The sequence below is a fragment of the Nannospalax galili genome, unplaced genomic scaffold, assembly GCF_000622305.1.
Source record: "Nannospalax galili isolate Female #2095 unplaced genomic scaffold, S.galili_v1.0 scaffold1543, whole genome shotgun sequence".
Taxonomy (NCBI): Eukaryota; Metazoa; Chordata; class Mammalia; order Rodentia; family Spalacidae; genus Nannospalax; species Nannospalax galili.
In genome coordinates, this window is record NW_008349228.1 from 105,280 (window position 1) to 128,845 (window position 23,566).

Below are 23,566 nucleotides of genomic sequence, written 5' to 3' on the forward strand. Positions count from 1 at the left end.
ATTTATGACCTCTCCAGCTATGTATATTTGGCTAGGTGTACAGTACCTGGTGATTTCTAATCTGGATCTTCTCTCATTTCTTTCAGTTGCCCTCCAGCTCCTCACTTTATTCCTATATAGCAAGCCACAAAGGTCCATCAGTTCCCTTATTGCTCCTGGGTACCCCCACTCTCCCTGGATCTTGTTGCTCTGCTCCTAAATGAGCTGTTATTTCCCACCACTATGCTGCAGGGTTAACAGTGTGGGCACCAGAGTGCTCCCTCAATTTGAAAACTATTTCTGCTATTTTGTGAGAATCAACCTTGAACAAATTATTTCATTTCTTAAGAACTTCAGTTCCTCATTTAAAAAATAATATTGCATCCATCTCTTGACCACTACAAGTTAATTTGAAAATTGTCATGATACCTATAAAGTGCTCAATACGTTTCCTCTTATTCAAACTGTACTGTTTGAGGCTTCTAACAAACAAACAAAAATTCTAATTCGTAAAAACAAACCTGTGTAAATACATACACAATATTCAAAACAAAACCACAAACTGACAAAGACCCTCCTTTTAACATTCCTCTCTCTAGTTACTGCCAGTTTAAGGAAGGCTTTAAAAAATACCTTTGGGGGCTGGAGAGATGGCTCAGCAGTTAAGAGCACTGATTGCTCTTGCAGAGGACCCAGATTTGATTCCCAGCACCCACATGGTGGCTAACAACTATCTGTAATTCCAGTTCTGGGGAATCCGATGCCTTCTTCTGACCTCCGTGGGCATTGCATAACATGGGTGCACTTACACACATGCAGGCAATACACTCATACACATAAAATAAAATAAATAAAATATTAAAAAAATATACCTTTGGAGGATGGAGACCCTCTTCTATCTCTATGGTTCTCTTAATCAGAAGCAATTATGATTCACAGACTAATGTCTTTCATTCCTATGGCAAGAACAGCAAGGATATCTAAGGTGACTTTTTCCAAGAACAGTTTTTATGTATAAGTGGAAGTGAGAAGAGGGCATCAGATTCCCTACAATTGTGTACGGACTATTGTTAGCCACCATGTGGGTGCTGGGAACTGAACCTGCATCCTCTGTAAAAGCAGTCAGTCCCTCCAAGAAGAGTTTTTAAAATATTCAGAAGACCTGAAGAGACATCACAGGATAGTGAACACAAATGGCTAAGAAAGACATTAAAAGATGCTTGACTTAATTATAATCTGAGAAACGCAAATCATATAAAGAGATCCCACTGCATACCCTTGTGAGTGAAGTCTAACAGTATCAGAAGTGGAATGGGGAACTCTGACAGACTGGTAAATGGTGCAATATGGTCCTATCCTATAGAGCCAAACATTCCAAACCCCCAAAAGCTAAAAACAGAAAGCAACTTTGCTCACAGACAGAATGGATAATAATGGTAGAGCAGTACATTCACACAGAATATTAAACCTACACACTAACATAAAAATGAAATATATCTACAGTAACATGAATCTTAGAAACAGGGGTGAAGGAAAAGGAAAATATGCCTCTAACAGATGAAGTACATTGTAAGTTCTGAGTTCTTTAATGATAGCACATGTGCTAAGAAATGTATTGTCACTGTGTGATCACCACCACCACAGCATGTATTTATACAAAGATGGCCACAAAGTCACTAGGCAATATAATCTTAGAGGACCAAATACTGCTATGTGGTACTCAGTATACTGGGATTTTTATACTAAAACATTTAATTTTCTTTTCCTTTTTTTTTTTTAAGCAGGATGTTGCTATGTTGCATTGGTTGGTTTCAAACTCCTGGGTTTGAGTGATCATCCTCCCTTAACCTCCAGAGTAGCTGGGATTACAGATACACACCACTGCACTGGGTTCTAATCCATTTTTTATAACATTTACCTGTGGAAGTTATACTATTCTCAGAAAGAGCTTAAGTTTTACTAGCACTTGGAAGTCTCAAGCTCTAGCTAGCATTTACCACATATTTACAGAATCTGTACCACTTTGCCTATATTATCTGTGTCATGAAAATTGTTCCTTGAAAAATGTTTTGAGGGTCTGGAGAGCACCCACATGGCAGCCAACGACTGTCCATAACTCCAGTTCCAGGGAATCCAACAGCCTCTTCTGACCTCTGCGGGCATAGCGAGACATGGGTGCACTTACCTACATGCAGGCAATACATGCATACAACATAGAAAAAAATGAAAATAATAAATAAAATTTAAAAAAAAGAAAAAAAGAAAAATGTTTTGAACATTTTTGCCCGAAAATCTTCCTAAATCACAATAGTGAGTTGTGGGAATTCAGTTACTCACATACCTTTTCCTTTTTTTCCCATCCTGGAACCAAAGTACACAATCAGTTGACAGTCTGATCTCATTTTATTGGTTTTCTGAGCCATTTTCCAGGTAGTGCTTAAGGAAATCCAGAACATGATTCACTGCCATTATCCTGAAGCCATGAGGTGCTAGAACTGCCTTTTAGTCTTCATTTTTCAGAATGCTAACACCTAAATAAAATCATTCTTTTCCCCCACATCTCTTCTCTAGCCTTTTTTAAACCTACACTCCTGAAACCCAAAGGGACAAACTTCAGCAGCAGCAAGAAAGGGTCACTTCTTCCTGAATCACAAAGGAGTCCATCTCAGGAATGTAGGGGCTAGGAGAGGAGGGTTCCAATCTAAAACCTCTTTGAGCTGAGTTTTCCCACTTAGCTCTGAAATAACAGACAAATTCTTAATACCCCAGGGCTTATTTCCCTCAGTTGTGCACATCAATTTTGGTCAACTCAACAAGCATCGACTGAGTGCCTTCTAGGTGCATGCACCCTACCGTGCCTTGTTAAATAAAGATGAGTAAGATGTGGGTAGCCATGGGGGACCTCCAGACATTGCAAATGAAGAAGCATCATGGTGAAGGTGAATGTGGCAGCTACCAAGATATTATAAAGACTAGACAATCCTAACACACAATTCTGATTAAGAAGTCAACCCTGGGGTCAGTCATGACTGAAAATACCTTGGGTGTAACCTTCATTATCTTTGGTTTCAGGTAAGTTACTCAACTTCCAGAAGCATCAGTTTCCTCATCTCTGAAACAGAGGTAATAATTTTACTGTTTTTATTTTGAAGATGTATATAAAATGGAGGAGCAAGTAATGCTGACTATTGCCTGTCTTTTTCCTTTACTGTTTATCACACCTATATAAAATGTTCCTTAGCCCAGGCACACCTTTAATCCCAGCACTTGGGAGGCAGAGGCAGGCAGATCTCTGTGAGTTCGAAGTCAGCCTAGTCTACATAGTGAGTTCCAGGCCAGCTGGGGCTTCAGGGAGACCCTGTCTCAAAAACACCAAACAAAACAAAACAAAAATTCCTTAGTAAGGCACTGTTACAGGGTCTGGAGATCAGGTAGAAAACTGTTCATTGACCTTGCCTAGCCCTACACTCACCAGAGGATGTTCCTTAGGGCAAATATTAAGTTCTTGCCCAAAGGCCTTTCCAAAAGATATTGGCATATCTCAAAGGGATGATTGGAAGCTTATCTCAAAGGGATGATTGGAAGCTACTGCAAAGAAAAATTGATTTTGAGGATGTTATTTCTAACTCTCTTGACGTATGGGTGGGGTGTAATTCAGTGTAGGCCAATCAAGAGGATGCATTCTTCAGATAAGGTGGATGATTATAAATTTGAAGTAAATTTGGGATAAATGTTTAAGTGAGAAGTAAAAATCATGCTGAACAAAGTTACCTTGATATGTCATTTTTCTCTGAAGTAATAAAAGAAATCACTATCTCTGACTACAAAGCAGTGGCAATAAAAATAAAAGGACTTCACTATATATGAAAAAGCATGTGTTTTAAATACATAAATTCAGAAAAATCTTTGCAATATATATGACAAAGGATTTAACTGTGTGACTATATAAAAGGCTACCTACATGGGGCTGGAGAGATGGCTCAGTGGTTAAGAACACTGACTGTTCTTGAAGAAGACCCAGGTTCGAATCCCAGTACCCACATGGCAGCTAACAAGTGCCCATGACTCCAGTTCCAGGGGATCCGAAAGCTTTTTCTGTCCACGGGCATTGCACAACACAGGTGCACTTGTCTACATGCAGGCAATACATGTACACATAAAATAAAAATAATAAATAATAATATTTTTTAAAGGCCACCTACAAATCAGTAAGGAGATGATAGATAACTCAATAGGAAAAGGACTATATCTATTGCTAGCTTATTCTTTCTCTGTCCTTGGTCCCTCCCTCCTTCCCTCCCTCCCTCTCTCCCTCCTTCCCTCTCTCTCTCTCCTGATAGATAAAACATGTGGAAAGAGGTTCAACTTCATTTGTGATTCAAGAATGAAAGGGCTCAGAATACAGCTCAGTGGTAGAGCACTTGCCTAGCATGTGCTAGATCCTAGGTTCAATCCCAGCATTGCAAAAAATAAGTAAAATTAAATAAAATATTAAAAAAGTGTTGTTTGAACACAAGAAAAAGAGATTGACAGAGCCAGTATTTTAAAAATATTTTATTTTTAATTTTTATTTATATGTATGAGTCTACATGTCTGTAAGTGAACCCGTGTTGTACAATGCTGGCAGAGGTCAGAAGAGGGCATCGGATCACCGGGAACTGGAGTTATGGTGGTTGTTAGCCACCATGTGGGTGCTGGGAATAGAACCTGGGTCTTCTGCAAGAGCAGCCAGTGGTCTTAACCACTGAGCCATCTCTCTAGCCCCCAGAGACAGTATTTTTGAAGGTCTGAAATAACTGTTCTTACATAGTCCTACATGGTTGGTATAAACTAGTATGACTTTAAAAATATATTTTATTTATTATTTTTATTTTATGTGTATGCATGTATTTGCCTGCATGTAGGTAAGTGCACCCGTGTCGTGCAATGCCTGTGAGGACAGAAAAGACTGTCTGATCCCCTGGAACTGGAGTTACATCCCCTGGAACTGGGGTTAAGAACAGTTGTTAGCTGCCATGTGGCTGTTGGGATTCAAACCCAGGTCTTCTGCAAGAACAGTCAGTGTTCTTAGTATGAGTTTTAAGAAGGAATTACAGGTAGTATTTGTTCTTAAAAAAAATATATATACTCTGACTCACTGATCATACTTGTCCTATAAATATGCAATATATAAATGCACAAAAATGTAGACAAAGACATTCACTAAGAACTATTTGTAGGGGCTGGAATGATGGCTCAGTGGTTAAAAGCACTGGTTGCACAATGGGAGGAAGATCATCTCACACCTATTATTCCCTACAAGGCTTAGGGACTTTTGTGGAAGAGGTTGGCAGAAAGAATGTAAGAGCCAGGGGAAGGGGTGGAGTGCCACCTAGAAGTGTCCTCCTACTACTATGCTGGCAAGCTATAGTCACATCTCCCTCCCAAGCTGGTCAAGGAGTGGATGGGGGAGTCAGTTACCCCTCTAACCCAATCAGTCAAGTGGGGATAGTGCTAAGGACATAGCCAGAACACCATTTTGTGTAGCTGTCAGGAAGTCATAGGCTCTATATCTATATTTGAGTGTGGACTTTCCAGAGCAACAATAAATGGGGAGGGCACCCACTCTTCTGTAAATGAACCCCCACCCTATGCTCTTGTTAGCAAGCCCCAATAAACTCATTAGGATTTTCCAAAAAAAGAACAGAGCTAATGGAAACCTTCATTGTTCTACCAAAGTTGACCCCATATTGACAAATCCTTCGGTCTTGGATTTCTTATTCCTAATTTCCCCCCTTAAACTTCATTGTATTTATATTTTTATCCTGCTTCAAGTTATTTCTGGAAAAATATCTTTAAAATTGCCTTTCTTTGGAATAATAAAAAAAGAAAAAAAAGTTTGTGAAATCTTGAGCATGCAGGGTTTAGTAAAGAGATCTTAGACTTGATTCCAAAGAGCAATTTATAAATGGGAAAACCAATAAAATGAATCTCATCAACATTAAAAAAAGTACTGCTCCTGTAGAGGACCCAGGTTCAGTTCCCAGCCCCTATGTGGTGACTAACAACCATCTGTAGTGCCAGTTCTAGGGGATCTGACACCCTCTTTTGACCTCTGTGGGCACTGCACCATACAGGTGCACTTACACACATGCAAGCAATATACTCATATACAGAAAATAAAAATAATGAATAGAATTTTTTTAACATGAACTGTTTGTAATAGCTCAACCAAGTCCATTAGCTTTTTACTAATTGCATTGCATCGGTAAATCAATGCAATGAAACATGAGGTGTAGCTACACATAACAATATAATGTTCAGAGTGCTTTATTACAATGCAGACAGTATAGCAGCATGTACAGTATGTTCTGATTGTAAAAAGATAATCAGCTTATGTATGCATAGAAAAGCTCTAGAAGGAACTTGTGTGATTGTTACCTCAGGAAGGGAAAGGCATAACTTTTACTGAATTCTGCACTATTTGAAAACTTTACCATGAACCTACATGCATTACTTTCATAATTAAGGAAAAGATGAAACAAAAATCTTAAAATGGATAAAAGGGAAATGAGGATAATTATAATAGGCCTGAAATAGTTTTCAAGTTGTTCTCTAAGATTATCTTTCCATTGCAAGTGTTACATCATACTGTGAGTTCTCCTTAGAAGAGTTCTCCATTATTTTATCTATTTAGCACCCAGAAGGGCTGAGGACATGGCTCAGTCAGTACAATGCTTGCTGCATATGCATGAAATCTTGAGTTTGAATCCCTAGAACCCAGGTAAAAAGCTAGTCACAGCACTCCAGGGCTGTAATATACATAAATAAGTAGATAGAGGCTAGTGAACACTGTGGAACATTTCCATCATTGTAAGATCTTCTACTGTGCAGTGCTGATGGAAGAGATAAAAGAGTCTATCAAGAAGTACTGCTTTGATGTCTTCATTACCAAACTATAGAGGCCCTGTATAAGTTTTATTCTGAATCACCAGAGACTGGAATAGAGGGTAATGGAATATGACATTAGCATTTGGTATGAATTGGGAAGTTTAATTTTCTTAGCAAAGATACCATGTGCTAGAAGGCCAGTATGGATCAAGTCCATAGGCAAGAAGGGAAGAAGAGGATATGTTACTCTGACTGGGCAGAAGCAAGTGGTCAGAAGGACTTTTGATACACAAAGGATGAATGTGGTTGAGACAGATATGAAAAGACGGAAGCTATTATTACATCTGGTACAACTAGAGAGATTAATGGAGATGAAATGGGTAGATAAAGTCAGGAGTTATCACTAGCAACTGTAACAAGAGTAGTTTCCATGAACAGAGGAAAGAATCGACGGTAGATACAGGAAATAAAGAGATAAGTTTCCAGTGAAAGGGTAAGTACCGAATGTAGTTTGGAATTAGATATTTCCTTGTCCTCTCTCACTAATGAACACTCTAGCACAGGCTGCCTCATCATACTGTTCTTCAGTGTACTGCACCTTGCAGACAAATGGAAGGCTTGCGGCAAACCTGTGTCAAACAGGTCTATAGATACCATTTTGCCAACAGCCCAGATAAATATTAAACATTTGAACAATGAAGCCTTATTAAAACTTTTTTATTTTTCTTTTTAAAAAATATTTTATTTTAATTTTTTAATGTGTATGAGTGTACTGCCTGAATGTATGTAAGTATATCTGTGTCATTCAACGCCTGTGGAGGTCCGAAGAGGGTGTGGGATACTCTGGAACTGGAGTTATAAACAGTTGTTAGCCGCCATGTAGGTGGTAGGAATCGAACCTGGGTCATCTGCATGAGCAGTCAGTGCTTTTAACCACGGAGCCATCTCTCCAACCCCTTATTATTATTTTTAAATCATGTGTATGTGTATGTGTCTGTGTGGGGGAATATATACATGAGTGTAGCTGCCTGAGGGGGCTACAGGCACTGGATCCCCCTGAAATGGGAGTTATGGTGGGCTGTCAGTCACCAGATGTGGGTGCTGGGAACAGAACTCAGGTTTTCCATAAAAGCATGATGAAGGACTCTTAAGTGTGGAGGTATTTCCAGCCCCAGAGTGAAGTTTTTAAAATTAAGGTGTGCACACTGTTTTAAACATAATGCTACTGCATGCTCAATAGACTATGATATAATTTAAACACAATTCTTACATGACTGAGAAACTTAAAAATTGGTGTGATTTGTTTTAGTTAGAGTGGGCTGGAACAGAACCTATAATGTCTGTGAGGTATGCTGGTACCCAATAAGTATCTGATGAATGAGTCTTTGGGAAAGAAAATCACACTGAATGCATAAATTCCTTTATTGAAAATATTAGAATAGCACTGCATTACATAGGTGATATCCATAAATGAAGGGTCACACATTTCTGTTTGGGAGAATCTAGGAGAGCTATGGGGGAAAATTGAGGATGAACAAGAGTGTATTTCATTGTACACATGTATGAGTGATCTATAGGCAAACAACCATCTTGTTCATTAATAGCATATGGTTACAAATGGCATAAATGGTAAATATAATCATCACAAGACATTCCTGGGATCTCACCAACTCATTTTTAGGAGCAGACTAAGGTCAAATAATATTTTCAACCAAGAGTTCTCAATGGAAGAACTTAGGTGAAAAGTATGTCTGGGCTATAGCCCTTAGAATTTTATAGCACTATTTAAACTTGCACAGGATCGGGGTGCAGTATGATAGCTGTTGGCCTGACAGAGGCCACTGGACAAGTTGTTTTCTTTTAAGAAGTCTAAAATGGAAGAAAAATTTTAAAGAGCTATTCTAAGAACTTAAAGATATGTAAATATATTTATTACTTTTCTTGTCAAAGATCACTGGGGAAATAATTTGTGATAGACTATTTTCAGCTTTTGCTACTATTTAAATTTGTTTTATTAGTAGTCTTTGGCTTTCATGAAAGTGGGGCAATTAATAATATTAACAATGTTTCTAATAAGGTTTTATTACCATTTAAAATAAGAGATGTTTTATGATGTGAAAAGGAGTTGATATTTTAAAAATAAATTTTCTTCTTTCTTTCAGTTTTGGTATGAATGCAAGTAAGAGTTCAGAGACCACGACAATTGACCCACCTCGACATTTTTCACTTTACTTAAAGTGGCAGAAATTAAACACTCCCTTTTTAAAACAGAAGCCTATGCATTAATGTAAACACTTGGAAGGAAGTTGTGTAAAATAAAACAAAACAAAAACACTAGGAAAACTAAGTCTGTTGTTAACACACACGGTTTCATACAAAGCAAAACATTTTCCTTTCAGAAGTAGAGATTGTTGTACATCTATGTTCATAGAGGTTTTCATTCATACAAACATTAACTTATGATTTTGAGAGATACTCTATTCTGCTTTACAAAAGTATATTTAGGGTATTAAAGTCTATCTTCTTACAAACTAAATAAAAAGCTGGTCTAAAATAGTCAAATCAATGAACATTGGTGAAGAGCTTTTGAAAATTCATGTGTGTGTGTGTGTGTGTGTGTGTGTGTGTGTGTTTGTGTGTGTAATGCTTAAGACCTATCACTCTAAACACCCTAAATAATCAGGGCAAAAAAATTCAATATAAAACTATACAACTCAGAGACTTGTTCCCCAAACATAGCACAAAATGTACACATTTCTTTATTCCAAGATTTGACACATTAAAAGAAAAAAAAAGTCAACACATTTCAGACGATATACTAGAAATAATAAATAAAATAGGTTAAAAAAAATCATACACTCCCTTAAGTGCTATATCCTTTCAATTTTTCTAAATCTGACTGAACTTTCCATGGCAAACAATAGCTGTACATTTGGTAAAATTAGGCTGATAAATACACAAGGCATGTGTGTATTTCCACAGTATCTTTTTCACAGTTACCAAAAATAAAAATCGCATTCACTTATACATCTATAAACACTCTGATTCCTCACTATGTGGATCTGGAAGGAGTGGAAGTCAACGTCTTTCAACATTCTGGACTTCAAATTTCTGTTTTGGGCATTTGCCCTCCTCATGTACCTTTCCGAATCTTTCTGTGATGTGATCGTGCTCTGAGATGATGGCAGAAAGAAAGCATTGCAGTGGAATGAGGCAGCCAGGGCTGGGATTTGTGTTCCGGCCAGCTTTAAAATGGCTGATGTAACCCAGTCTTCTTAATGTCATATTTTAAGGCAGCCTAAATTTCACTCAAATGTCCATACCTCTAGGTCCTGAACTATGAAGTCTTCTTTTTTGGAAAGAATATCATTATTAAAAGTACTGCAAGAGTTGCTTCGTCCATGGTATAAGTCAGCATCTAGCCATAAACCAAATCGTCCCCTGCGAAAAGGTTAAAGAAAGAAGGTGAGTACACTGACACCCATTCCACGCTCACCTGCCTTCCCTTGCCCGGTTTTCTTTCTTTTATGCCACGACAAGACAGAACTCTTAAAATGCTCACAAAATAAAACAAGTCATTTAAACTAGTATCTCCTAAAAGACAAATGGAAGGAGTCTCCTACCTGGGCACATGAATAAATCATTTTATCTTTGATTCTTAGTGCAATGTGTTAGTGGATTGTTTTAATTATCTAAACATATAGACTAGCTGACACCAAAAATTTAGTTACTTGGGTCCAAATAGACTCTCTTAGGTCAACTAGCAAATAGCGAAAGTCTTACCCTCCACCACCAAGTTCTAAAGAACTTATGTCTCCATTGATAAAATACGAGTTTTCTCCACTCCACTTAAAGACCTAGGGATAGACACACAAAGCACAGACATTTCAGTCTGGAGAATTAACAGAGAGGATACCTTTAAAATACTGTTGTGCGTGAGGGAAACACACCTTTGATTAGGAAAGCTCCTTGGCCCTAGTCAGACCAAGCCCATACCACAGAAAGACTGCTACTGGGTTTTGAAATAATAAAAGACCACTGTCTATTATGAGCTGGCTCTGACCTTGAGCCTCTCCCTGAATCCCATACTGAGCAACCCCGAAGGCAGGGTCCCTGAGCAGTTTATGTGCTATAGTCATGGAGAACTAGACTCTGACCACAGAGTTCAGATGAGATTACAGGGCAGCTGCCACCAGTGTTCCCCCACCCCCCACCATCAACAGTTCAACCCTGGCAAGTCACATAGTTTGCCCATTTAGGTACCTTAAAATTAGGGCTAAATGTGTAGAGAAAAGTTTCGCCTGTGCCATAATAGTGGTCACTGAACTTGAATGGATGAGTTGCATAAGCTCCAAAAATCTATTAAAGGAAAACAGAAATGTTAGCTATTTTCAAAACTATACCTCCATAGAAATATGCCTTCTGAAATATTTTTGACACAATAATATTCTGGCAAAGATTATTATTAAATTGGAACTCAAGTGAAAAAAAAAAAAGCATCATACAGAGCAATCAACGTAATATCCCCAGTTCTAATTGCAACCCATGTGGCCAGGATTCCTGGTACATGGAACATCCATCACAGAAACTCAGAAAACTTGTTTGTTAAAGGCCAACAATTTGTCTCAATTTTTAAAAGACTGCCAAAGTCCAATATGAAGACAAATTCCCTTTACAACATATTGCAAACATTAAATAAATCACATTAGAGATGTGATTGTGTCCTCACTAGCACTCATTTCTGTGTCTGAGACACATCTTTCTACTGTTTATTTACTTTTGTTTCTTGAGACAGGGTCTTACACTATAGCAAAGGCTACCCTGGAACTCACTGTGTAGCCTAGGCTAGCCTCCAGTTCTTCACAGTTCTTTTGTTTTAGCTTACTGGGGTTATAGGCGTGAGCTATCATGTCTCGTTTTCTTATGTTCTTTATAAGTGAGCTCATAACTGGGCACCTCCCCCCAAATATACTTTCCTCACTTTTGAATTATAATAATGAGTTATTAATGTGCTTAATACTATAACTTAATATGATTGACAAACATACTCAGATTGAAGTGACTTTTAGTAAAAAGGCAACTGCAGGCTTTAAATGTGACATGTATTTATTTATTTTTAAAATATTTTATTTATTATTTTTATTTTATGTGTATGAGTGTATTGCCTACATGTAGGTAAGTGTACCCATGTTGTGCAATGCCCGTGGAGGACAGAAGAGGCTGTTGGATCTCCTGGAACTGGAGAGTCAGTGTTCTTAACTGCTGAGCCATCTCTCCAGCCCCAACAAGTGTATTTAAATCAATTCTTTTAAAAAATATTTTACTTATTATTCTTATTTTTATGTGTATGAATGTATTGCCTGCACGCATGTGAGTGCACCCGCATCGTGCAATGCTGTGGAGGTCAGAAGAGGGCTTTGGATTCCCCTGGAACTGGAGTTAAGGACGGTTCGTAGCTGCCATGTGGGTGCTGGGAATCGAACCCGGGTCCACTGCAAGAGCAGTCAGTGCTCTTAACTGCTAAGCCATCTCTCCAGCCCCATTTTCTTATTATTTTTATATTACGTGTATGAATGTATTGCCTGTATGTAAGTACGTAAGTATAAGTGTGCAATGCCTGTGGAGGTCAGAAGATGGCATCAGATCCTCTTGGACTGGAGTTACAGATAGCTGTTAGTCACTATGTGGTTTCTGGGAATCAAACCCGGGTTCTCTACAAGAGCAGTCAGTGCTCTTAATTGCCGAGCCATCTCTCCAGCCCCAGCACACTTTTTCTTCTTCTGTTCCTTGTTGAGCAGCAGAAGGGGAGTTAAGTTATGGGCTATGCACTGCCTCTGCCTCAGCTTCCAGTGCTTCTGTTCCCATCCTAAGCAGCATATACGGAGTGAGAGTGAGGAGATGAACATAATATTTCAACATGCCATTCAGTGATTCCTTTATCTTCTACTCTAAATCCTATCTAAGAAACACTAATAGATGTTATCTGAAAAAAAGTCTCATAATTTTTCAAAAGTATTTTAAGTGGATAAAAATTACCATGTGCTCTTCTCTTCTGTAATTCTATTTAAAATCCTAAACATTAACAATTTCTAACTCTAACCAGTGATTGTCATGCTTTCTATACAAAACTTTTCTCTACAGGTGCTAAGGTTATTTTGTAACAACAAAAAAATATGTTCCTTTCTTCCAGTGATCTTTCAATAAAGGAACTAAAATACAACAAATAGCCTCTATTTTCTTAAATCATGTTATGATGTGACAAGAGCATAGAAACCTTTAACAGGCAGGAAATGGGTCCCTACAGATGAACCAATAGGAAAAACTGTCCACATTCTCTTGCCCTCTGCAGAACTCTAAATAATATTCCTTACCAAAAAAGTTTTTCAGCAATCATGGAAATCAATTTAAGGACCAGGGATTGAATAATACCAGGGAATTACTGTTAGGACTATTTATTGGGTCTTTTGTTTAGGAATTGCATAAGAAATAACTATGGTCTTATAAAATAGTTTATTATTATTTTTACTTTATGTGTATGAGTGTATTGCCTGGATGTATGTGAGTGCACCCGCGTTGTGGAATGCCTCAGAAATCAGAAGAAGGTGTCGGATTCCCGTGGAACTGGAGTTAAGGACAGTTTGAAGCCACCATGTGGATGCTGGGAATCGAACCTGGGTCCTCTGCAAGAGCAGTCAGTGCTCTTAACTGCTGAACCATCTCTCTAGCCCCAAGAAATATCTATGGTCTTTTTTTCTATTCATTTATTTAGGGAAAAAAGTACATAAAGTAATTTGTGCATAATGGCATTGTTTGACTTATATGAAAATGTAGTATGTTTAGGAACAGTAGAAAAGAACCTGTACAAATGAAGGAAACAGGAAATGATAAAGGCTAATATAACAAAACCTATGAGTGTATGATTGCTCTCCTTTTTTCCCCCCGTTTTTCTTTGTGGTGCTAAGGACTGAATCCAGGGCCTCAAAGATGCTAGGAAAGCAGTCTGCCACTGAGCTACAACCCTAGTTCTCATTTTTTTCCCTTTCGTTTTGAGATAGCCTCTCACTAGGTTATCCAGGTTGGCCTTCAACTTGTGATCTACCTGACCCTCCTGAGTAGTTATGATTATAGACTTGTGCCACAGGCCTGGTTCTCAAACTCAACTAAGTTAATAGATATGAAATATGACAGTGATCTCAACAGTTTGCTTTTGTCTTTGTAATCTATTGGGGCATAATATGGATAACAGTATCATAAAAGTGGGGGTGCAATACTGTAATACAGATGTGTTATTTCTATGCCTCATTAAAGCTATTGTAAGTTATGCTCTATTAACTGTTGAAGATCTGCCAGTTTAACAATTCCTTGTGTCATAAATTACTCCATAGTTTGGTTTGATTACATTTAGGTCCCTCTGAAGAGATATTGCCTTTGGCCAGCCTATGAAGTTTTTCTTGACTTTAAGAAAATTCTATTTAGGTATCTTTTTTCCAGGATTAGCTAAGGGGTCACTGCTTAGTTTGTTGTCTTCCTAGAACTACCTGCCTTCTCTTAATTGTTTATTGCCAAATTTCTCATTGCTGCTGGGAATACCGTTTGGCTTGAATTTCCCTATACTCATCTAAACAAAGTCAGTTCCTTTGGAGAGTGTCAGAGCTTCATGTCCTTGGCCTGCCTCTTCTGGAATAAGTCTCTAAGTCACTGAACTGGAGCCTGGGTTATACATCAGACTGCTTTCATCAGAGGAGTAATTTGGCTTTATGAGCAGGGTGCTGGTCATTGGCAGCAAACTCTGGCCTTGGCTTGTCTCAGAAGTGTGGAGCTGCTGCTGCAACAAGAACACTGGAGAGTCTGCTCAGCACGTCATTCCTGTGGCAGAGCATCTAATCTGAGTGCAGGTGGTGGAAGAAGGCCTTCTACCTCTAGGCCACATATGTCCAGATTTTAGTCTCTGAAACATCAGTCTTGGGAGTGGTATAGGAAGTATGGGGACCTGCACCCCAGACAGGACAAACTACTGGCAACAGAGGGTAAAGGGAGTCCCATCTCCTCCGCCACAAGTACCCAGAGTAGAACTTCCAAAGATTTGAGCTCAGGGTTGTTGGAAGGGTTAGAAATGAGCTGGGTCTCATGTACCAAAGAATTTCATTGTTATTACAGAGATTTATTAGATTTTCTTGAATAAATATTTCTTCACTTGCTGTACGCCCTGAGGACAATTTCCAGAGACTTTCCAGAGACTTTAAAGGACTGTTGTTTTTACACTTTCCACCAGTCATATCCCTTTCATTACAGACTGAGTCTGCAGAGCTCCTGGCTGCCGACATTCTACATGTTCAGTATTGACTTCAGATAAATGCACAGGTGTTTTTACTGCCGTGTTCCCACAAACAGCAAAGCCACATTCTTTCCTTGGGGGTGGAGGAGCTAATGTCCAGTGTCTTCAACCAGTACAGAGGTTGAGGGTCCATGATACATAAGACCACTTTCTGAGAGGAAGCTTCAGCCTCAGGCCTCTGCTACATCACTGCTGACAGGAAACTCAGTGAAACTGTGCTTCATCAATGCCTGCTACTGTAGACCTCATATTCTTTTTTATTTTAATATTTTATTTCTTATTTTTATTTTATGTGTATGAGTGTATTGCCTGCATGTATGTGAGTGCACCCGTGTCATGCAATGCCATGGAGGTCAGAAGAGGGCTTCGGATTCCCCTGGAACTGGCGTTAAGGACGGTTCATAGCCGCCATGTGGGTGCTGGGAATCGAGCCCAGGTCCTCTGCAAGAGCAGTCAGCTCTCTTAACCACTGAGCGATCTCTCCAGCCCCGGCCTCATATTCTTTAAGTTTAACATCATTGTTTAACAGACAGGCAACATACATATTTGTTTTTTTTTGATTTATGGATTTGTCCATCTAGTCCTAGCATATCTGAAACATAGCACTTAATTTTTCAAACATTTCATAAATCCCCATATGACTTCACTTTAAAAAACTGGTTGTATTATTTTAATTTTCATCTTACTTGTACCCATTAGTCAGCTTGAATCATTATTAAATAAAATTTCATGTATCAGGACATAATAGTAATCAAAATAGTAAGTTATTCTCCTCCCCACAATTCTTAATATGATAACAAAGCCATAAAGACAGCACCTTTAGTTACACCATTTGGACCATAATGTTTCCCAAGACAAATTATGACAGCACACACTTTTCTTACAATGATACCACTTACATGGCTCATTCAGAGGGGGGCAAGCTGTCAGAATAGAGATTCTGTGCTTGACAGAAAGATCCTCCATGAATAATATAGGCTGAGCAATCCTAATCTGAAAAGCTCTCTAAAACTTTTTGAGGCCAACATGATGCCACAAATTTTAAAAATGCATCAAGAAACTTTGTGCCATAAGCAAAATTATGAAAACATGAGTGTGTGTGTGTGTGTGTATGTAGTACTGTAAAGCGATTGTGTCCTATCCCCAAGATATCTCATTATGCATATAAAAATATTCCATGACCCCCAAAATCCAAATTTCAAAACACTTTTATCCCAAGAAGTTTGGATAAGGTATATCCAACCCGAGATTTCCTATACCTAATAGGTACTGACTACATTACCTAACTAGACAAATATGTAAAGGAGTAACTTTTATAAAATCTGCTCCAATGCCAGAAGTATGAAAAGGATTGCAGACCTATCTTAAAGTCACAGGGGAATTTCTTCTTAATATAACACTGATCAAACAGGAATGATTGAGAAGAGGCCTGCACCACACCTTCCTTTTGAAAGCTAAGAAGAGCCTGACTGGATAGTAATTGAAAGTTGTGTGCACAGCTCCATTCAGTGTAAGCTGACTTGAGGGAGGAGCTAACAGTGTAGGGGGATCCGGGGTACTACACATCTCCAGCAGCTCCCAGAAGGCAAGCTGCCACATAGGTAAAAGCAGAACCAGAAAAAGATCGTCAGTCCCTGTGGCAGATGAACAGTTAGACCACAGGAACAGCATGCAGAGGCTTGACTATTCTCCACCACAGCTGCCCTGAAGGCAGCATTTGCGGGCACTACTTCAGCCACTTGGGAAAAGCTCTTGCATATCACTGGAATTATTTTTGCAACTGTCTCCCAATCCAGACTTGGCTTTCCCTGACTTTCAGCTTTAAGTTGTATATTATTTTATCTTCCCACTTCATGATTAGCACTGGGAAAAATCCCTTAGAATGTAACTATCTTTGATGATTTGATTTACTTTCTTTTAATCACAAAACACTTCATCAAAGAAAACAAAAAACAATGAAAAAGAAGATAATAAGGGGCTGGTGAGATGGCTTAGCACTGGCAGCTCTGGCAGAGAACGAGTTCAGTTCCCAGAACCCATATGGTAGCTAATAATCATGTGTTAGTAACTCCAGCTCCAGGGGATCTGACATCTTCTTCTGGCCTCAGCAGACATTGCCCGCATGAGTGCATTTATATATATGTAAGCAAAACACTCATACACATAAAACAAAACAAAACAAAAACATAAAGCAAATGTGGCAAAATTCAGGTAGTGGGCTTATGAGTTTCTTATACTAGTCTCTCTAGTGTTGGGAATGTTTAAAATTTGTGATTATACATGTTTTTAGGCTGGGGTTATAGCTCAGTTAACAGTGGGTTTATCTAGCATGCATAAAGCCATGGGTTTGATCTTCGGCACCACATAAACCCAGCATGGTGGCACACACTTGTAAACCTGGCATTTGGGATGTGGACGTAAGAAGATAAGTGTGAGCTACATGAGACCCTCTCTCCAAAATAGAACACTTGCTCTCTGTGAGAGGAGCCTCACCTGATTATCCATGTCTTTGATGACCAGCAGAACAGGACTATCTAGAGATGCTGATTTCCGGTAGAGGGTTTTCAAGCTTGTTCCATGCTCTAACGTGCTATAGGCCAGTCTCCAGGGATACCCTTGTACCCTAGCTGGAAGACGTCGGGCCAACTGTCAATCCAAGGAAGGAAAAGTAAAAAGACAGCTTAACTACAAATCAGTCATGAACCAGTAGGAAATACAAACCAGTGACCAAAGTGAAAAAAATCATGTACTTACTTACATACTGATCTCCTTTGCCCTGGCAAACATTTGCCACCATAGGTCAAGAAAGAGAAGGGAAATCCGGACAGTGTACCCCTTGGCACAGATGCTGCCCAGGAGATGCTCTCCTCACTCAGGGCCTAACTGGGGGCTTCCAAGGTCTCAGTGCAATCCTGTGCTTCTCAGCCATGGCTATGCACACTGAGAAATGTGTTCTTAGGCAACTCTGTGGTAATGTGAATGTCGCAGAAAGTTTGTACACAAACTGAGATAGCTACAATGTTACCAGATAATATAATTGTAGGGGACCATGTCATATGTGTGCATCACTGAACAAAAGTCCTATGTGGTGTACTCTGTGCATTTGAAGACTCCCACAGGTCAAGATGAACAAAGGAGCATCAATTAGACATGGTCTTTCTTTTATAATTCAACCTGACCTTTATCATACGTTTTCCAATTCTTCCTTCTCGCCAAAATATGTCATCAAAGGCAGCTATGAAACAGTATGTATTCAGACTACTGAAGGTCAGCTCGTCAGTGGCATGAATCCTATTTCTATAACTGGTCAAGTTTCTGGGCTTCCTGGTTTGATACTTTAGGCTTTGGGAAATTCAGAACCCCGAGCGAACTGATGAAAGAGGTAAAACAGATTCCTAACTAAGCTCTAGCTATGAGCACATAATATATTTCAAAAAATTGAAGTAGTAGACTTTCAGAAAGTACAAAGTAAACATAGACCATTATAAAAGGAAAATTCTTCCTGGAGGCAGGTGTTTTGCTTCTCACAAAAAAGTACATCTGCTATATTATTTTTATTAAGTCCTATAAATTAAAGCCACTAGAACTCTGCAATGATCACTAGGATCATAGGTGCATTAGCACTATGGCAGAATTTTTTTTAAGGTAAGAAATGGCCTTTTACTTCAAGCTTCAAAGAAGGATGCTAATGTCTGACCAGTTCCTCACATTCTCAAAAATGCCACGGAGAAGGCTGCTATAACTTTTCAGAAGCTGAGAAGGGACTCTGGCTATGGTTAGGCTACAGGTTTCTGCTTCCTAATCTGGCTAGCCTTTACTCTGGTCAGGGCAAGGGACACTCCAGAAGGCTTGGAAGACCCCTGTGCTCAGTCCCAGGAGAACCCACCTGCTCGACGTGCATGTTCTCCAGGAGTGCACTGTGAGGCTGCAGGATGGGTAGTCCCTCGTCCTCCTCCTCATCATAGTAGCTGCATGTGCTCTTCCTGCGCTTTGCCTCCTCAACAGTGATGATCTGAGGGGAGGGAAGAATAAAGTGAAGTAAAAGCGGAGATGTGCTTTCTCCAGAAACTACCTCAGGCACACAACTGCCTGAAAAGGTAGAATGTTGGGCAGCAGGAAAGGAACTGGAAAGGACTTTGGGGAAATGACTACATTTTCAAATTCAGAACAAATGTGGAATTTAAACCATCGTGACTGAAACATTTACTGTGCATGATTTAAAATCATGAGCTTTCCAGTTTTGCTATTGCTGTTGATTACTCAGTACTTGAGTGGGAACTGTTTGTAACTCTATACCCAATTTATATCCTTGAAAATGTTCTAAATCAGTCTCCTGTAGCCTGTGTCCAAATTTAAACTGTAAAGGAAATAATCAGAAATACTTCAGTCAGTCTTCTATAAATGAGGCATTTGGAACGATAAGGACCATTTTTAATCAAGCTTCCTGGTTGTATACATAGCAACCAAGTCTGATAGAAATAATGAATAATAACAGCTGCCAGGAGCAAACACAGGAGAAGCAGGAAGCTTTCAGTTACAACTAGGTTACTGTTGTTTTTATACAACCAAGAATGATAAAAAAATTCCCTTCTAAATTGAAAGACATTGTATTGCACACATCTACTATTGAATGATAATTTGGGTTTACCAAAGTCCCCACCTTAAAAATCTGTATTTTGTCCCTCTCAAGTTCTAGATAAATCAGTAAACTGTTTTGAAATTTACAAGGGATAACTACTTTTCTAAAATGCATGGCCACCAGTATTAATGACTTTTGGATTATAGAGAAAAAGTGTTTAATTTACATCTAGTGAAAGTTGTTAGGTAACGAACGCATTACTCCGCTTCCCCCAAAATTCACAGTGACACATACAAAATTACTCATCTCTCGGGTCAGATTTCAGGTTGGGAAATTCAGTTAAAATTTTCCCATCCCCTAATGGAGAATTTACTCACAGAAAAACACTTTCAAAGAATCACAAATCCAACATTTTAAATGTATTAAACAAAGCGCTATGTTTTGTGTTGTTGCTTTCAAATTCTACAATTAACTATCAGTACAGAATGAGGCTGTGGAATGAAGAAATTCAAGCACGGATTTCTAATTTCAGGAAGGGCCACCACAGCAAATAAAAGAACCTGCTCTGGGAGAAATGCTGTACTACCCTTTCTAACTAGAAGGAATTTCAAACACATGGCATGTCAGATCGCAAAGTACTCCCGGTACCCCATTATCCCTCAGGAACACTCCCACCTACCTTCACAAAAGGCTCTTGGTCAGGTCTGGCACAATAAAAAATCTGAATGTCCAAGGGCAACCTTCTGCCTCTCATGGTGACTGGAGAGAAGTGTCTGCCTGCTCACTAACGAGGAACAGGTCTTTCTCAGGCTGCCTGCACACCCGCCACTTGCAGCACGCTGAGCTACAACTGTTTTTCAGTATCTAGCTTCCTGAATGATTGAGTTTCTGTTTCCCTCAGGAGGGGGTTCAACATTTCTACAGGAACACACCCAAATTAGGATTTAGAGCTCGCACACTTCCTGTCAGGCTGAGCCTGAGCCGGTAAAATGACTCTTTCACCTTAGAAACCCGGGTGTCCTAACAGGATAAAACCCTATTGTCTGTGGGTTTTGATTTTTCTCTTTTTCTTCCCGGAACTTTTCCTTCTAATGCCCTCCGGGTAACTTAGCTGTTTACAGCCTGTCTTTTTGAGTTTTCTTTCAACACCTTCTTTAAGCCTAAACCTCCATTTTAAATGTGGTATCGGTTCCCAGCATCCCTTTGTATTCTGAAGAATGAGAAGAGGCATTAATGGAGGTAGATTCACTTCAGTGAGAACAGTTTCTATACAATGTTGTGCCTTACAGAGTGGGAGACATTTGATTTATGGGAGCTGTGCATGATGCCATTTTAGATGCAGTTTTACAAAATAGGTGGCAAAGCAATATTTATCTTCTTACATTTTAGAATGAGTCTTAGTAAGTGATAAGCCCGCTGGGTCCTCTTCTGCTTCTCAGATCATTTGACAGGAGTTTGGAAAGAAATACAGATCTGCACTAGATCAATTTTTACCCATCTTTCTGTGACTCCAGAATGCAGGGCGTTTTGGTCCAAGGAACTACAAAAGGGATGACAGTGTATACTCATCCTGGGGTAGGTTATAAAGTGGACTCTGGTGGATGAGCAGCCAGTACTGACCCTCAGAATCGCTTAGATTCTGTGCCCTGGAGAAATGTTTCTGTGTGCTCCTGAGGGCTGACATTCATTAAGCATTTCCTGTATGCTGGGGAGTGCCAGGTGCTTTGTTAGGCAGAGGGACACAAAACAATCCACAGTCTCCTTCAGATAGAAGATAAAATGTGATAAGGAGGCTCAAAGGAGGTTGGGGACACCTGCAGTGTTCTGAGAAGGCTTATTCACAGGAGAGAGGGTGGTTCCAGCTGTGAGCAGGGTAGGGTGCAGGGAGATAAACCTAGTGCAGGTCACAGCAAGAGCACAGGGATGGGTTCTAGGTTTATGATGGTTGAAGAATAAAGAACAACACAAATAGAGGTGAGGGAGGTGGGTAAGATCTGGAAAAATGAACATCAATGCCTTGAAGAAGCCGTGCCCTATAGGAGATCAAAATTATGGATTCTAACATTTCTTTTACAGACTTACTAAGTCAAAGTATTCAGAGGCAAGGGTCTAGGATTCAGCTTTTTATTTTACTTATTATTTTAATTTTATGTGTATGAGTGTATTGTCTGCATTCATGTAAGTGCACTCATGTCATGCAATACCTACAGAGATCAGAAGAAGGTGTTGGGTCCCTTGGAATATGGATGGTTGTGAGCTGCCTGCCATGTGGGTACTGGGAATTGAACCTCAGTCCTCTGTAAGAGAAACCAGAGCTCTTAACCTCTGAGCTATCTCTCCAGCTCCGGGATTCAACTTTTTAAAGATCCACAGAAGACTGGCGATATGGCTTAGCATGCAAGAGTACTTTCTGTGTAAACAGGAGAACCTGAGTTCGGATCCCTGCACCCTTAAAAAGCAAGGAATGGCCACTTAGAGGCCTGTAACCCCAGTACTGCATGGGGCAGAGACAGGAGGATCACTGGGGCTTGCTAGCTGACAGCCTAGCTTCACATTCAGTAAGGGACTATCTCAAAAGAATAAGGTAAAAAGTGAAAGGAAGGACACCTGACATCTTCCTCTGGGCTCTGTGAGCCATATACCTTACATCACTCCCCCCCATGCATGTACACACACTCACTTTCCAATCTAGCAAACATTTAGAAAGGAACAAAAGTTGTAATAGCTCCAATCCTTTGCGCTGGCAGAAGCACAGCGGGAAAGCCAGTCCTCACACTGCTGGCAATATAAAATTAATAAATAATAATAATAGTGATATATAAAAATTAGGAGCCTTAAAATTACTGTCCTTTTGCCTCATAATTTCTATTTCTGGGAAACTGAAAATAGTCAATAGTAACTGAAATAATCAGGATTGCAGATCTTCTCATCTTTGTGAAATGCCAGAACCAACATAAGGATTCAAGTGAGAAATTGTTGGGGTATGGTGGTACATGCTTGTAATTCCAGCACTTGGGAAACTGAGGTAGGATGATCTTGAGTTTGAGGCCAGCCTGGACTACACAGGCCTGACTAGGCTACATAGTGAGACAATATCTAAGAATAAAAAATAAAAACAATTGGGGCTGGAGAGATGGCTCAGTGGTTGAGAGCACTGACTGCTCTTGCAGGTTTGATTCCCAGCACCCACACAGCGACTAAGAACCGTCCTTAACTCCAGTTCCAGGGGAATCTGAAGCCCTCCTCTGACCTCTGCAGCAATGCATGATGGTACACCCACATACCTGCAGACAATACACTCATATACATAAAATAAAAATAATAAATAAAAAATATTAAAAAAATAACTAAAAAAACAAAAATGAAACAAAAAATATTAGATAACCATTAACTAAGGCCCTTAAAACTTTCATTGTATGATGAAATTTTTACAATATACCAGATGATAAAAGCCATATACAAAACTATATAAAACAAAAGACTCATCCCCTCAACTACAGAATACCCCAAAGCAAAATCTAAAATAAAATTCAAAGAAATGTTTTAAAGTGACAAGTATTGTTAGACACACTATTTTCTAAATTTCTGAACTGCACTTTTCAAATGGCTTCCAACAGGTAAGCATTGCTTTTACAAAATGAAAAACAATAAAGTTTGAAGATCATGAATATGGATCAGGGTGGACTGGAAGATGGGTTGGGACTGGAGTAAAGCTTGAGTCTAAGACCAGAATTATTGGATTCTAGGTGGAGATGAGCTGCCTGGTCAAGATGATGACAGAGAAGGATATGTTATGACACCTG

The 23,566-nt window shown here is 39.3% G+C and overlaps 1 protein-coding gene across 5 annotated transcripts in view; it reads right to left on the reverse strand.

The window, feature by feature from the left end:
- Positions 1-8,419: 8,419 nt before the first annotated feature.
- The window catches only part of Ncoa7 (nuclear receptor coactivator 7), a 151,220-nt gene continuing 136,073 nt past the window's right edge, over positions 8,420-23,566 (reverse strand). Inside the window, exons 1-6 of one of the 5 annotated variants that reach the window (XM_017801501.2) lie at positions 20,443-20,589; positions 19,071-19,196; positions 17,678-17,830; positions 11,113-11,208; positions 10,633-10,706; positions 8,420-10,290 (exon numbers count right to left, since the gene is read on the reverse strand). In XM_017801501.2, the coding sequence (XP_017656990.1) occupies positions 10,155-10,290; positions 10,633-10,706; positions 11,113-11,208; positions 17,678-17,830; positions 19,071-19,196; positions 20,443-20,517 (660 nt within the window). In that variant the 5' untranslated portion in view covers positions 20,518-20,589 and the 3' untranslated portion in view covers positions 8,420-10,154. Of the gene's footprint in view, positions 10,291-10,632; positions 10,707-11,112; positions 11,209-17,677; positions 17,831-19,070; positions 19,197-20,442; positions 20,590-23,566 lie in introns of those variants that run through there. The other 4 variants (XM_017801498.2, XM_008846557.3, XM_017801499.2 and 1 more) reach the window with 4 other exon arrangements.